The sequence below is a fragment of the Sinocyclocheilus grahami genome, unplaced genomic scaffold (genome assembly GCF_001515645.1).
Source record: "Sinocyclocheilus grahami isolate Dianchi unplaced genomic scaffold, SAMN03320097.WGS_v1.1 scaffold613.1, whole genome shotgun sequence".
Taxonomy (NCBI): Eukaryota; Metazoa; Chordata; class Actinopteri; order Cypriniformes; family Cyprinidae; genus Sinocyclocheilus; species Sinocyclocheilus grahami.
The window spans coordinates 619,772-635,510 of NW_015505792.1; the positions used below are offsets into that span (position 1 = coordinate 619,772).

A 15,739-nucleotide genomic window follows, 5' to 3' on the forward strand; every position below is an offset into this window, starting at 1 on the left:
TGTGTATCTGTGTGTGTGTGTGTGTGTCTGTGTATCTGTGTGTGTGTGTGTGTGTATCTCTGTGTGTGTGTGTATCTGTGTGTGAGTGTGTGTGTGTGTGTATCTCTCTGTGTGTGTGTATCTCTCTGTGTGTGTGTGTGTGTATCTGTGTGTGAGTGTGCGTGTGTGTATCTCTGTGTGTGTGTGTGTGTGTGTGTGTGTGCAGGCAGTGGATCTCAGTAAGCCCATAGACAAGCGCATCTATAAGGGAACTCAGCCCACCTGTCATGACTTTAATCAGTATTCGGCCACGGCTGACAGCGTGGCTCTGATCGTGGGCTTCTCCGCAGGACAGGTGCAGTACCTCGACCCCATCAAGAAGGAGACCAGCAAGCTCTTCAACGAGGAGGTGAGCAGATGAGCCTGACTCATGCACATTCACACCTGATGAAAACATCTGTATCAGATGATCAGTGAACCGGATCACCAGTCGTTCAAAAAGTTCAATCTGGATCAGAATGATTGGTTTTGCTATCCAGGATCAGGTAACCCATCTTACTTCTGTGCCGGTTTTTCAAAGCAAAGTTGGATTGGATCACCCTGATCCAGATACACACTATTCCAGATTTCCAAATCTGGATTACTAGTGCTCTACGGAGCCCCTAAAGGGACATGCTGATGGAGAAAAAAGCCAATGTTTTGCATTGCATTTACACAAATAACTACTTCTGACTGCTCCATCTCTGATGATTGCGCACGTGTGTGTGTGTCTCCCCCTTCATCTCTTCATTACTCTTCAGTAATATTCTTGAATTTAAATCACTTCTTAAAACTCACCTGTTCTCTGAATGTTATCATTTATAAGTTATGTCCTACGTCTTTTTGTTTTCTCAATGTTTCCATTCTTATTTTGTGTTGTGTTTTCTCGTTGTGTTATATTTTGTTTTTTACTTGTGCGCAGTGTTGGGGAAAGTTACTTTTTAAAGTAATGCATTTCAATAATGCGTTACTCGCTAAAAAATAACTAATTATGCTACTCAGTTACTTTTCATGTAAAGTAATATGTTTCGTTACTTTTTAAATCTGGCCGGGGCTTCCGTGTTTGTTTTTAATATAAAAAGTTCTTCTTTTACAAATATAAAAGCCCTTTCACACCAAAAGTGAATTGAATGCGCCTCAGGCTGAAGGGAATGTAAATTCTCGTCTGTACAGTAGAGGGCGCCGCTCAACCTAATCACATGAAGAATATGACGCAGGAGAAGAAAGTTCAACACTATTCAGCAATAACACAAATCAAACACAAATGTGTCATTTCTGCTTATTAGTATGATTGAATTGGATCATCGAAGGTCAGCAGCAAAGATATCGGTTCATAAAATGGGATTAAATACATAAACAATATTTGTCTTATTTAACGCATTTAAGTATTGCAGGGTTGTATAATATTCTGAGTTTGCATTTGACTGTTTGTATTGATTGTGAGGAGCACTGAATGTGTTTGTGTGCAGTGAGATGAGTAAACACATGTTGATATTGAGTCTAGAGCTACAGTAAGATCATGTTCACACACAACACTCTGCACTCACTCCTGATTTCTGTCACCATGGCAACACCAGAGCTGTCACTCAACACATGAGAAACAAAGTAACTGGTATTACTTTAAAAAAAAAATGTAACTCAGATATTTCCTTCTAAATTAAAAAGTAATGCTATACTTTACTAGTTACTTAAAAAAGTGCTTATGTTTGTCATGTTTGTTTATTATACCGATGTTCTTCTTTTCTAATCGTATCTTCATTGTAAAGCGACCTTGAGCACTGGCGCTATATAAATAAAACTTATTATTATTATTCTCTCCCCAGAGGCTGATAGATAAATCGAAGGTGACGTGTCTCAAGTGGCTTCCGAAGTCGGAGAACCTCTTCCTCGCGTCTCATGCCAGCGGTCACCTCTACCTCTATAACGTGGAGCACCCATGTGGCACCACCGCGCCGCAGTACTGTCTGCTCCGTCAAGGCGAGGGCTTCGCAGTTTACGCCTGCAAGACCAAAACACCCCGTAACCCGCTGCTCCGCTGGGCGGTTGGCGAGGGAGGGCTTAACGAATTCGCCTTCTCGCCCGACGGCGTTCATGTAGCCTGCGTCGGTCAAGACGGCTGCTTGCGCGTTTTTCACTTCGACTCGATGGAGCTTCAAGGCGTGATGAAGAGCTACTTTGGCGGGCTTCTCTGCGTCTCCTGGAGCCCCGATGGGAAGTATCTCGCAACAGGCGGAGAAGACGATTTAGTGACGGTTTGGTCGTTCGCAGAGAGTCGCGTCGTCGCGCGCGGACACGGCCACAAGTCGTGGGTCAACGTTGTCGCGTTCGACCCGTTCACGACGAAACTGGAGGACGAGGAGCCGATGGAGCTCAGCGGCAGCGAGGAGGATTTCCAGCAGGGGGCGCTGCAATTCGGCCGCGTGCGAACCAGCAGCACGCTCTCGCGACTTTCGCGGCACAGCTCCAAAGGTGGAGCTTCATCCGTGTCGTACCGCTTCGGATCGGTTGGGCAAGACATGCAGTTCTGTTTGTGGGATCTGACAGACGACGTTCTGTATCCACGGCTTCCGCTCTCCCGCGCGATTACGAACACCTTCGGTCCTACGATCCCGAGCGGAAGCAGCGGAGTTGAAGGTCACCATCATCCCTCAAACCCTCATCAGACGTCGACGTTGCCGATGCCTTTGCCTCGCTCGCTGTCACGCTCCAATTCCCTTCCGCATCCCGCCGTCGCAAACACCTCCAAAAGCCAGGGGGCGACAGAGAGCAGCGTTACGAGCGGCGGAGGAGGCGGAGGCGGAGGAGGAGGAGGAGGAGGAGGAGGAGGAATCGTGCAGTTTAGCATCGGACGCTTCGCAACGCTTTCTCTACAAGAGCGCAAGACGGACAAATCCGGGGTGGGAGGGGAAAAGGAGCACAAGCGCTATCACAGCCTCGGGAACATCAGCAAAAGCAACGATAAGATAAACGTGGCACCACGCAGCAACAGGCTAGATGGCGCTAAAGTGCTGGGAACCACGCTGTGTCCGCGTATGAACGAGGTTCCGCTGCTGGAGCCGCTGGTGTGCAAGAAAATCGCACACGAGCGGCTCACCGTGCTCGTCTTCATGAACGACTGCATCATCACGGCGTGTCAGGAAGGACTCATCTGCACTTGGGCCAGACCCGGGAAAGCGGTGAGTCGAGATTTAAACGCAAAGCATTCAGATTTGCGTGCAAGTTTCATTGCAATGCGCTAAATGCATGTCAAAATAAACCTGTACAACTTTTCAGTGGTCTTGATTACAGAAGTATTTTTCCATTCAATTTTTCCCATTTGGATTTTTAAAAAGTTATAAGCCATGGTGGATTAAACCAACAAGCTACACTTAAAATTGTTTAAAGGGGTCATATGATGCTTTTTTAAAGATCATTATTCTGTGTATTTGGTGTAACAGAATATGTCGACATGCTTTAATGTTCAAAAAACACATTATTTTTCAAATGCTGTACATTATTGTAGGTCCTCTATGCCCCGCCTCTCTCAAACGCTTCGTTTTCTACAAAGCCCCTCCTTCCGACAAGCGCAGCTTTAAAGAATTTTTTAAAAATCAATTGGTGTGCGATTTACTTTAAAACAATTTTCACTCAGAAATTGCTAGTAAATTTTTGCAAATAATTACGAAGAAACAGCAAGTAACACATTGCATTAAATGTGGAATTTTGAAGTAAAAAAAGACTGAAATAGTATCTTCTTGAAAAATGTTTTTTAGTAGTTATTATTTTTAACAGCCACTGAAATAATAATCATGAAAAAGTACATTTTTTTGTTACTTATTTCAAAAAGTGAAACTTTCATATATTCTAGATTCATTACATGTAAAGTAAAACATTTCAAAAGTTTTTTTGTTTTAATTTTGATGATTAGAGCTTACATCTCATGAAAGTCAAAAATCCAGTATCTCAAAATATTCCCTAAGATCAATTAAAAAAAAGGGATTTGCAAAATAGAAAAGCTCAAGTTCTTTACAGTATGTTGAGTTCTGCACTCAGGACTTGGTCGGGGCTCGTTTAGCACAAACTCCAGCATCAGTGAGGAGTTAATGGAAGCGATCCGCCTGTGGCTCTGCTGAGACACTATTGAGCTTCAGCTCGGATCCACTGTTTCTCATCTTTCTCTTGAAAACATCCCACAGACTCCATATGGGCTTCAGGTCAGGCATGTTGGCTGGCCAATCAAGCACAGTAATATCATGGTCAATGTGGGCAGGTGCTAAGTCCTGCTGGAAAAGGAAATCAGCATCTCCGTAAAGCTTGTCAGCAGATGGAAGCATTGACTTTGGACTTGATAAAACACAGTGGAGCAACACCAGCAGACGTCACGGCACCCAAATCATCTCTGATGTCAGAAACTTCACACTGGACTTCAAGCAGCTCGGATTCTGTGCCCCTCCAGTCTTCCCTCCAGACCTTGATTTCCAAATGTAATGCAAAATTTACTTTAATCTGAAAAGAGGACTTTGGAGCACTGAGCAACAGTCCAGTTCTTTTTCTCCGTAGCCCAGGTGAGATGCTTCTGACATTGTTTCTGTTTCAGAAGTGGCTTGGTAGCCCTTTTCCTGGAGACGGAGTGACTCTTGATGACTCCAGCTGACTCCAGCTTCAGTCCACTCCTTGTGAAGCTCTCCCAAGTGTTTGAATCGGCTTTGCTTGACAGTAATCTCAAGCTTGGGTCATCCCTGTTGCTTGTGCACCTTTTCCCACCCAATTTCTTCCTTCCAGTCAACTTTGCATTTAATATGCTTTGATACAGCACTCTGTGAACAGCTGTTCTTTCAGTAATGAGCTTCTGTGACTTACTCTCTTTGTGGAGGGTGTCAATGATCGTCTTCTGGACCATTGCCAAGTCAGCAGTCTTCCTCATTATTGTGGTTTCAAAGAACAAGAGATACCCGGAATTTATTCTGTAGGGATGGACATTTAATGAAACTCAAATGTAAATATTCTAATATTTTAAGATATTGGATTTTTGACTTTAATGAGATGTAAGCTCTAATCATCAAAATAAAATAAAAAAGTTTTAAATGTTTTACTTTACATGTAATTGTAATGATTCATCAGCACGGCTGGGATCCATTTGCAGTTTTATTAGAAACTTAATCAGACAAGCAGAGATCAAGACACAGATAAGATGAATCTAGAATATATGAAAGTTTCACTTTTTGAAATCAGTTACCAAAAAAAAAAAAACTTTTTCGCGATATTCAAATTTTTTGAGATGCACCTGTGTATAGTATATTATTATAAAACAGATAGTTGCGGTGCTTGATTCTGATTGGCTGAGCCGTGTTCGAAGCTGTTGTAAATGACGCTACAAAGTAACACACACCTTTGTTTACGTTTGTGTGTTGCTCGGCAACCACTTTGTAGCAAGCACAACTGTTTCTCAGGAGCTACATTGTTTGGTGGAAGAATACTGTGTTTATTAATATCATTACACTTTATTTGCTCCGTTTTATTTTGTGAAGCCTTACTACGTATATGGAGTAACCGTTTTATAAAAGCAATAACCCCCGTGAAGCCATGGTTTACAGTGAATTTATAACAGCTAAGGGGGTTTAAACAACGCACTTTAGCTGTTATAAATTCACTGTAAACCACAGCTTCTTGGAGCTTATTGCTTTAATTTATATACATATTTGTTTATTTATTATTTATTATTATTTATTTGTTTGGCCAGTCATTTTCAGATGTAGCAAATATGCTGGATGCTGCCAAAAGTTACTTCATCACTGCTCATATTTTAGCTTGTGCTGTTTCTTGTCTGTGTTTGCACTAGCACCCGTCTCAGCCGCTGTCAGCACAGAACGGAAACTCTCCGAGCGGGACGGTGGTATAGCCGATTCCCGTGTCTGCATCCGGAGCCGGTCCATCACAGCGTCACCATTCACCCGTCCACTGAATCCTTACCAAACCACACGCTTGAGTTCACATGAACGTAAACACACCCCGGGACCATGCTGCACCGCTGCGACGCACCCCGGCTCTCTCCTGCAGACAGACTGCGAGACTCTTCTGCCGGCCTGTGTGGAATAAAACATGTGTTGTAATAGAAACTACATATTTCCCAAATAATATGTTCCAAACGTATTTATTATATAGTTGTTTTCACCGAATAACCGCGGAGCATGCAGGCTGCCGCGCGGTGCATTGTGGGAGCCGCTGATTGGCGCACTTCCGCTGCCATTGTGCGCGAGAGACGGTAAATAAGACTGAAGCTCAGCTCCAAACACGCTTTAAACACAACTTCTGCTGAGGTAAGAGCGTCAAGGCACGGGAAATATAGATGTGTTGTTTAATTGTTATTCTAGGCAGCCGGGAAAATGTCGTGTTTTGTGTAAATCCGTGTCGGTTCGAGCGCGTTTGTGTTTATATCGAGATGCTGAGGCGCTTCGTCCGCGCGAGCTGCAAAATCCGTCCGAAATAAACGGATATTTCACAAACGCTGAAAAACACCGTAAACGCCTCCGTTCCTGCTTTACACGTCCGATATCGCATCCCTAGAGTGTTTTCTGTGTTGTCCGAGTGTAACTGGTGGGAACACTGGAGTGATTCGCAGCGAAATTGTCGAAGTTTTATCGTTAGTTCGTCTGTTTTCGCGCTCGGTTTTCTGTCGGAGTCAAACAGGCGCCATGATGTTCACGGATGAGGGGCGGGGCTTACGCTTGCCGTCTGCTTGGTTTCCTGTCCTCCGATTGGTCGGCTCATGAATATATGATTAGAAGAGGCTGGTTTTTGAGGCGTGATTGACGTGTTAAACTTCCTGTTGTTTTCAAGCTCGAACTCAATCCTAAAGTGTCTTAAATACTGATTTTGAAACATTATCCCTCCATTATTTCAGTATGACATGATTATATTATTAGATTTAAAAAAAATTTTATGAAGCAGGGGTTTTCAAACTGGTCCTTGGAAAGTTTAGAGGAAAAAGTGTGATGAAACTGACTACAAATGCAAATAAATTTGATTAAAATGAATAATATACAAGTTAATTGAAACAAAAATAAATTGTTTATAATCATTTAAATCCGTAACTAATTAAAAAAAATTGTTAAATTATTTAAATGGTGATTTTAAAATGTTAATCGATTTGCTTTTAATCATGTATTCCTTTATTTATTTACTTATTTTAATGAAATGCATTTTATTTACATAATTTATTGGTGCGAGAGATCGCTCAGGACTTCAAGACCGACCTGCGCTTCCAGAGCGCCGCCATCGGAGCGCTGCAGGTCAGACACGGCCGTTACACTTCTCCGGAAAACCACTGTGTATTTGATCCTGCTCGAGGTTATTACAGTGGACTAAACACAGTAAAAACAGGGAAATATTATTACTATTTAAAACAGCTGTTTTCTCTGTGAATCTCTGTTAAACTGTAATGTATTTCTGTGATGCGCAGCTGTATTTTCAGCATCATTCCTCCAGTCTTCAGTGTCACATGATCTTCAGAAATCAGTATAATATGCTGATCTGCTGCTCGAGAAACATCTCTGATTATTATCAATGTTGAACACAGTTGTGCTGCACAATATTTTTGTGGAAACCGTGATACATTTTATTTTTTAGGATTCACAGATGAATAGAAAGTTCAAAAGAACAGCATTTATTTGAAACAGAAGTCTGTTTACTGTCACTTTTGATCGATTTAATGCATCCTTGATTAATAAAAGTGTTAATTTCTGAACTATTGAATGACCGTAGGTCACGGTTTCCACAAAAATATTGGGCATATATGAGGGAAAATAAGAAGTGCGTATGAAAAGCAAAGTTACATTGATATATATATTATTCTTTCTTGCTGATCCGAAAAACAATCCAATCCGTGGCTCAAAAACTGTAATATGATCTGAACCGTTGGGGATTTGTGATCCATTGAACCACTAATGGTATCTCAGTGCTACTAGAGTCTTCTCAGGTCATGTGACTCGTGTGTGTGTGTTGCAGGAGGCCAGCGAGGCGTATCTGGTCGGTCTGTTTGAGGACACTAACTTGTGTGCCATCCACGCCAAGCGCGTCACCATCATGCCCAAAGACATCCAGCTGGCGCGCCGCATCCGCGGAGAACGTGCCTGAGAAGGTTGAATAAGTGGGTCAGGGCTGATGTCTGCATTCAGGGCTTTGCGTCTCTCATGCAGGGTGCTAAAACAGCTCTGACCTGTCCCAGAATTCCCTGCACCGTCCATCACGAGCGCACGTGTGTGTGTGTGAGGCTGTCGATCAGCACGGGGTTTGTATACGAGCATCTCTCCAACAAATGTTTATTATTGCAATATTAAGAATTACTTTTAATAATTATTGATGTCTGTTTCTTTTTTTTAATGCATTCATATAAAGCTTGTTTCATAGATCTAGAGCATATTTTTGAAGGTGGAGATTCTTATAAAGGCATTTTTACATCACAAATCATGTTTATTTTCTAAAGGATGAGTTTGGGTTCAGTCTCAGGCATGTGAAGGGATGTTCAACATTACTCTAATTGGCTTCAGCGCTGAGAATAACATGTTTATCTGCATAAACGACCTGTTCATTGATAGGAGAGTCTGGATGGACTGACTTATTAATTTGAACTGAATAAATATATATTGGCTTGATACTGTTTTTGAGTTTCGCCACGATAATTTCCTTCATTACAGAGCAGTTTTCTACTCTCATCCCTTCAGCGTCTCACGACTCCTCAGGCAGACATGGAAACATTATTATTATTAAATCCTGCTTGATTTGTGGCTGTTTTTGTTTCTCCTTTATTCAGAGTCTGACTACAGAACATTCAGGTGTTTCAATAAACTGATCTTTGTCAATTTCTCCTAATTGTGTAATAAATGGATGTCACACACTTTTGTGGTTTGTCTTTTATTGTGATGTTAAAATAAATTGCATTCAACTCTTGTTATAGGAACTGACGTTTTATTTTTTGCCGATTTTTAAATTGTAAAGCACTTCATTTCTTGTGAAAGACGCAATACAAATAAAGTATTAGATTACATATATTAGTTTATTAGACATAAGTGCACATTATATCTGATTATTAGACTAGTACAGATACGGAATGGTCCCAACTAACCAAATTTCAACAAAAATCCAAAAGTAGATGCAAATTATTTTTTTAAATTAAATATCATTTAATATTTTAGTAAGGTAATCATTTACGGAGTGTCTTTTTACACTAAGTGAAGTTGATTTATTTGAAGAGGAAAGAAGAGACCCTTTCTTTTTTGTTTATTGTATATCCACCTTTAGCCGAATCCACATCTCACATCACATCGGAAAGACATTTATTTTTAATACAAATGAAGGAAATCCTGGAAAAGTTGTAAATGAGGTATAGGGAAAATACTGCTATTTTCACTGTGTTAATAACCGCTGCCAATTATTGAACTAATGAAATGGAAGCATCTATTATAATAATTACACCATAGTGAACTTATAAATGATTTACACAAGGCTTAATGTGTTCCAGACAACCCTCGGAATTGCTCGTTTTTCTCGTCGTGCAGACTATTTTTCTTCGGAATTGCTCGTTTTTCTCATCGTGCGGACTTTTTCTCATAACTTACTTTTTAAATCAAAATAGCGCATTTTTCTCGCAGTTCTGAGGTTATATATCACATGTGAAGACATCAGTGTCATTATCCAGATCAGTTCAGTGTTAAAATGAAGCGAGTTCAGTTCATGTTGAATGGATCATTAATGAGTGTAATGTGATGATTACAGGTATAACCCGGAGAATCTGTCCACGCTGGAGCGGTACGTGGACACTCAGGCCAGAGAAAACGCCTACGACCTGGAGGCCAACCTGGGCGTGCTCAAACTGTGAGTGCTGCACACTATCAAGGGCTCCTCATCAGTGCGTGTGTGTCCTCCAGTACCAGGGATGGAACCATGTCGAAATCTCCCCATACCATATTTAAGAAAAATATTCAAATTTTGTACATTTTAAAGTTAAATTATTTTATCTAATGCACTTTGAGAGTCAAAATTAAGAGCTGCATCCCTTGTTCTTAACTAAGAAAACTTCAGTGAATTGACTTGTAGCTGAACTTTAAAGGGACTCAACCCTCTTTTTATTTGTGATATAGTGTCTCAGTCTAAATTACAGTCACACTGCTGTTTTAGGAAGCCAAACAAATTATAATATAATAATATTAATAGCAAAAATCGTTTCATATCGTCATGTGACCGCGATAATATCGAGACGGTTTTGCTATCGTGATATCATGATAATATCGTCACATCCCTATCAGGTACCAGTTCAACCCGGCGTACTTCCAGACCACCGTCACGTCTCAGATCCTGCTCAAAGCGCTCACCAACCTGCCGCACACAGACTTCACGCTCTGCAAGTGTATGATCGACCAGACCCACGTATCCTTAATGTGCGCTGCTGGAGTTTGTCTCGACACGCTGCCGGAGTTTTTAAGATGTTCAGCATCATTACTCCTTATGATCTTCAGAAATCATTCTAATATGCTGATTTTGCTCGAGAAACATTTCTGATTATTATCAATGTAGAGAACAGTTGTACTGCACAATATTTTTGTGGAGATTCCAGATGTTTCCTTGACTGCAGTGTCGCAGCAGGAGGAGCGTCCGATAAGACAGATCCTGTATCTGGGAAACCTGCTGGAGACGTGCCACTTCCAGAGCTTCTGGGTACAAACACACACACTTACTCTCACACACACACTCTCACACTCTCACACTCACTCACTCACTCACTCACTCTCACTCACTCACACACACACTCACTCACACACTCACTCACTCACTCACTCTCACACACTCACTCACTCACTCTCACACACTCACTCACTCACTCTCACACACTCACTCACTCACTCTCACACACTCACTCACTCACTCTCACACACTCACTCACTCACTCTCACACACTCACTCACTCACTCTCACACACTCACTCACTCACTCTCACACACTCACTCACTCACTCTCACACACTCACTCACTCACTCTCACACACTCACTCACTCACTCTCACACACTCACTCACTCACTCTCACACACTCACTCACTCACTCTCACACACTCACTCACTCACTCTCACACACTCACTCACTCACTCTCACACACTCACTCACTCACTCTCACACACTCACTCACTCACTCTCACACACTCACTCACTCACTCTCACACACTCACTCACTCACTCTCACACACTCACTCACTCACTCTCACACACTCACTCACTCACTCTCACACACTCACTCACTCACTCTCACACACTCACTCACTCACTCTCACACACTCACTCACTCACTCTCACACACTCACTCACTCACTCTCACACACTCACTCACTCACTCACACACTCTCACTCACTCACTCACTCACACACACACACTCACTCATACTGTGTTCTGGTATATATGGTTTATGGGGACACAGATGTGTATAATGACATATATACAGTCAAACCAACATTTATTCAGACAGCTTCAACATTTCTCACATTATATCAGTTTATTGGCTATAGTTTAGAAAACGGTACTAAAATATGAGAAGAGCTCAGAGTTAAACTGTCAGAACAAACTCCTCTTGATAATGTCAGATAACTTTGATAGAAAGGTATGTAATGAATTCTGTTGAATAGCTGTCAGCTGTTAAATTTAAGAACACAATTAGATAAAACCAATTCATTACCAAGCAGTGCTTCATTCTGTTCAGTCTGTGGTGTAAAAAGATCACATTAGCAATTAAAGAATAACACTGAAGCAAAACATGCCTGAATATTTTTTAATCCCATATTTCACTGTATGAAGAATCTTTGGGTGTAATATGTCACGGTTTACTTTATTTAGCTATCCTCACTTACATAAATGAACTATAGTGTCCTGCACCCACTAGTAAAAAAATATCAAATATTATATCTACTGTAGGTAGTACAACGTAAACATGGTTTATGAGGTTTACGCTTCCTGTTTCCCCGTAAACCGAAAGGCTTAAAAAAATAAAACTAAACAGTGTTTTTTAAAATTCTAAATATGCCTGTAGTTTTGTGTGAGGGGAAGGAGACAGAAAATACAGTTTGGACAGTATATGAACCATTCTGCCTGTGGAGAGTTAGTGAATGTTGTGTGTGTCTGTGTGTCTCCTGGAGGAGAATCGAGATCTCATTGATGGAATCACAGGATTTGAGGACTCAGTGCGGAAATGTAAGTGATTAAGTGATTTCTGATATTATATAGATTATGTTTCCTCATCTGCTGCTCACTGAAACCTCTGAAAGCCCAATTTGTTCAGACTTGCATGGTGCTTCACATATATAACACTTAACACACACATACAAATACTCAAAATACACCAAATACACATGGGAAATAGAAAAAAAATTAGATAAAATACAAATTAAAATTAAATAAAATAATAAATAAATCAACTAAAATTATTACATTTTATGAGACATCTGCTCTCATCACAGCCGATTAATTTTATTATGAATCTCTAAAGGTGCAGTGAACCAGGATTACTGTGACTTATTTCATATCTTAATGTTGGCAGTGCTGTGACGTTGAAGGCATGATTTCCAGCTTTCAGTGTGTTCTGGTGTGAATGTGGTGTGTTTGTTCTCTGTGTCTCCAGTCATCTGTCATGTCGTGGGAATCACGTATCAGAACATCGAGTACAGGCTGCTGGCCGAGATGCTGGGAGATCCTCTGGGTGAGACGCCGTCCTCCACACACACACTCACTCTCACACACTCCCTCACACTCACTCACACACACTCCCTCACACACACACACTCCCTCACTCACTCACTCACTCACTCACTCACTCACTCACTCACTCACTCACTCACTCACTCACTCACTCACTCACTCACTCACTCACTCACTCACTCACTCACTCACTCACTCACTCACTCACTCACTCACTCACTCACTCACTCACTCACTCACTCACTCACTCACTCACTCACTCACTCACGCAGTGCTTCATTCTGTTCAGTCTGTGGTGTAAAAAGATCACATTAGCAATTAAAGAATAACACTGAAGCAAAACATGCCTGAATATTTTTTAATCCCATATTTCACTGTATGAAGAATCTTTGGGTGTAATATGTCACGGTTTACTTTATTTAGCTATCCTCACTTACATAAATGAACTATAGTGTCCTGCACCCACTAGTAAAAAAATATCAAATATTATATCTACTTCAGGTAGTACAACGTAAACATGGTTTATGAGGTTTACGCTTCCTGTTTCCCCGTAAACCGAAAGGCTTAAAAAAATAAAACTAAACAGTGTTTTTTAAAATTCTAAATATGCCTGTAGTTTTGTGTGAGGGGAAGGAGACAGAAAATACAGTTTGGACAGTATATGAACCATTCTGCCTGTGGAGAGTTAGTGAATGTTGTGTGTGTCTCAGGCCAGTCTGGAGGAGAATCGAGATCTCATTGATGGAATCACAGGATTTGAGGACTCAGTGCGGAAATGTAAGTGATTGTTGTATTTCTGATATTATATAGATTATGTTTCCTCATCTGCTGCTCACTGAAACCTCTGAAAGCCCAATTTGTTCAGACTTGCATGGTGCTTCACATATATAACACTTAACACACACATACAAATACTCAAAATACACCAAATACACATGGGAAATAGAAAAAAAATTAGATAAAATACAAATTAAAATTAAATAAAATAATAAATAAATCAACTAAAATTATTACATTTTATGAGACATCTGCTCTCATCACAGCCGATTAATTTTATTATGAATCTCTAAAGGTGCAGTGAACCAGGATTACTGTGACTTATTTCATATCTTAATGTTGGCAGTGCTGTGACGTTGAAGGCATGATTTCCAGCTTTCAGTGTGTTCTGGTGTGAATGTGGTGTGTTTGTTCTCTGTGTCTCCAGTCATCTGTCATGTCGTGGGAATCACGTATCAGAACATCGAGTACAGGCTGCTGGCCGAGATGCTGGGAGATCCTCTGGGTGAGACGCCGTCCTCCACACACACACTCACTCTCACACACTCCCTCACACTCACTCACACACACTCCCTCACACACACACACTCCCTCACTCACTCACTCACTCACTCACTCACTCACTCACTCACTCACTCACTCACTCACTCACTCACTCACTCACTCACTCACTCACTCACTCACTCACTCACTCACTCACTCACTCACTCACTCACTCACTCACTCACTCACTCACTCACTCACTCACTCACTCACTCACTCACTCACTCACTCACTCACTCACTCACTCACTAACTTTGATAGAAAGGTATGTAATGAATTCTGTTGAATAGCTGTCAGCTGTTAAATTTAAGAACACAATTAGATAAAACCAATTCATTACCAAGCAGTGCTTCATTCTGTTCAGTCTGTGGTGTAAAAAGATCACATTAGCAATTAAAGAATAACACTGAAGCAAAACATGCCTGAATATTTTTTAATCCCATATTTCACTGTATGAAGAATCTTTGGGTGTAATATGTCACGGTTTACTTTATTTAGCTATCCTCACTTACATAAATGAACTATAGTGTCCTGCACCCACTAGTAAAAAAATATCAAATATTATATCTACTTCAGGTAGTACAACGTAAACATGGTTTATGAGGTTTACGCTTCCTGTTTCCCCGTAAACCGAAAGGCTTAAAAAAATAAAACTAAACAGTGTTTTTTAAAATTCTAAATATGCCTGTAGTTTTGTGTGAGGGGAAGGAGACAGAAAATACAGTTTGGACAGTATATGAACCATTCTGCCTGTGGAGAGTTAGTGAATGTTGTGTGTGTCTCAGGCCAGTCTGGAGGAGAATCGAGATCTCATTGATGGAATCACAGGATTTGAGGACTCAGTGCGGAAATGTAAGTGATTGTTGTATTTCTGATGTTATATAGATTATTATGTTTCCTCATCTGCTGCTCACTGAAACCTCTGAAAGCCCAATTTGTTCAGACTTGCATGGTGCTTCACATATATAACACTTAACACACACATACAAATACTCAAAATACACCAAATACACATGGGAAATAGAAAAAAAATTAGATAAAATACAAATTAAAATTAAATAAAATAATAAATAAATCAACTAAAATTATTACATTTTATGAGACATCTGCTCTCATCACAGCCGATTAATTTTATTATGAATCTCTAAAGGTGCAGTGAACCAGGATTACTGTGACTTATTTCATATCTTAATGTTGGCAGTGCTGTGACGTTGAAGGCATGATTTCCAGCTTTCAGTGTGTTCTGGTGTGAATGTGGTGTGTTTGTTCTCTGTGTCTCCAGTCATCTGTCATGTCGTGGGAATCACGTATCAGAACATCGAGTACAGGCTGCTGGCCGAGATGCTGGGAGATCCTCTGGGTGAGACGCCGTCCTCCACACACACACTCACTCTCACACACTCCCTCACACTCACTCACACACACTCCCTCACACAAGCTTTCAGTGTGTTCTGGTGTGAATGTGGTGTGTTTGTTCTCTGTGTCTCCAGTCATCTGTCATGTCGTGGGAATCACGTATCAGAACATCGAGTACAGGCTGCTGGCCGAGATGCTGGGAGATCCTCTGGGTGAGACGCCGTCCTCCACACACACACTCACTCTCACACACTCCCTCACACTCACTCACACACACTCCCTCACACACACACACTCCCTCACTCACTCACTCACTCACTCACTCACTCAC

General features: G+C 41.1%; 2 protein-coding genes and 1 long non-coding RNA gene across 3 annotated transcripts in view; 2 read left to right on the forward strand and 1 right to left on the reverse strand.

The window, feature by feature from the left end:
- LOC107557657 (WD repeat-containing protein 20-like) overlaps positions 1–5,915 on the forward strand; it is a 13,263-nt gene extending 7,348 nt beyond the window's left edge. Inside the window, exons 2-4 of the mRNA XM_016241142.1 lie at positions 206–388; positions 1,842–3,194; positions 5,837–5,915. Coding sequence (XP_016096628.1) covers positions 206–388; positions 1,842–3,194; positions 5,837–5,896 — 1,596 coding nt within the window. The 3' untranslated portion in view covers positions 5,897–5,915. The remainder of the gene's footprint in view (positions 1–205; positions 389–1,841; positions 3,195–5,836) is intronic.
- Positions 398–8,885, reverse strand: LOC107557659 (uncharacterized). The gene is made up of 3 exons (XR_001605419.1): positions 8,252–8,885; positions 1,868–1,871; positions 398–749 (listed from the first exon to the last, which is right to left on the reverse strand). It is a non-coding gene; the product is annotated as an uncharacterized lncRNA (long non-coding RNA).
- Positions 5,919–15,739, forward strand: part of eif3k (eukaryotic translation initiation factor 3, subunit K) — a 13,401-nt gene continuing 3,580 nt past the window's right edge. Inside the window, exons 1-7 of the mRNA XM_016241143.1 lie at positions 5,919–6,080; positions 9,317–9,320; positions 9,765–9,867; positions 10,299–10,419; positions 10,633–10,707; positions 13,443–13,509; positions 13,937–14,014. Of these exons, the coding sequence (XP_016096629.1) occupies positions 6,015–6,080; positions 9,317–9,320; positions 9,765–9,867; positions 10,299–10,419; positions 10,633–10,707; positions 13,443–13,509; positions 13,937–14,014 (514 nt within the window). The 5' untranslated portion in view covers positions 5,919–6,014. The remainder of the gene's footprint in view (positions 6,081–9,316; positions 9,321–9,764; positions 9,868–10,298; positions 10,420–10,632; positions 10,708–13,442; positions 13,510–13,936; positions 14,015–15,739) is intronic.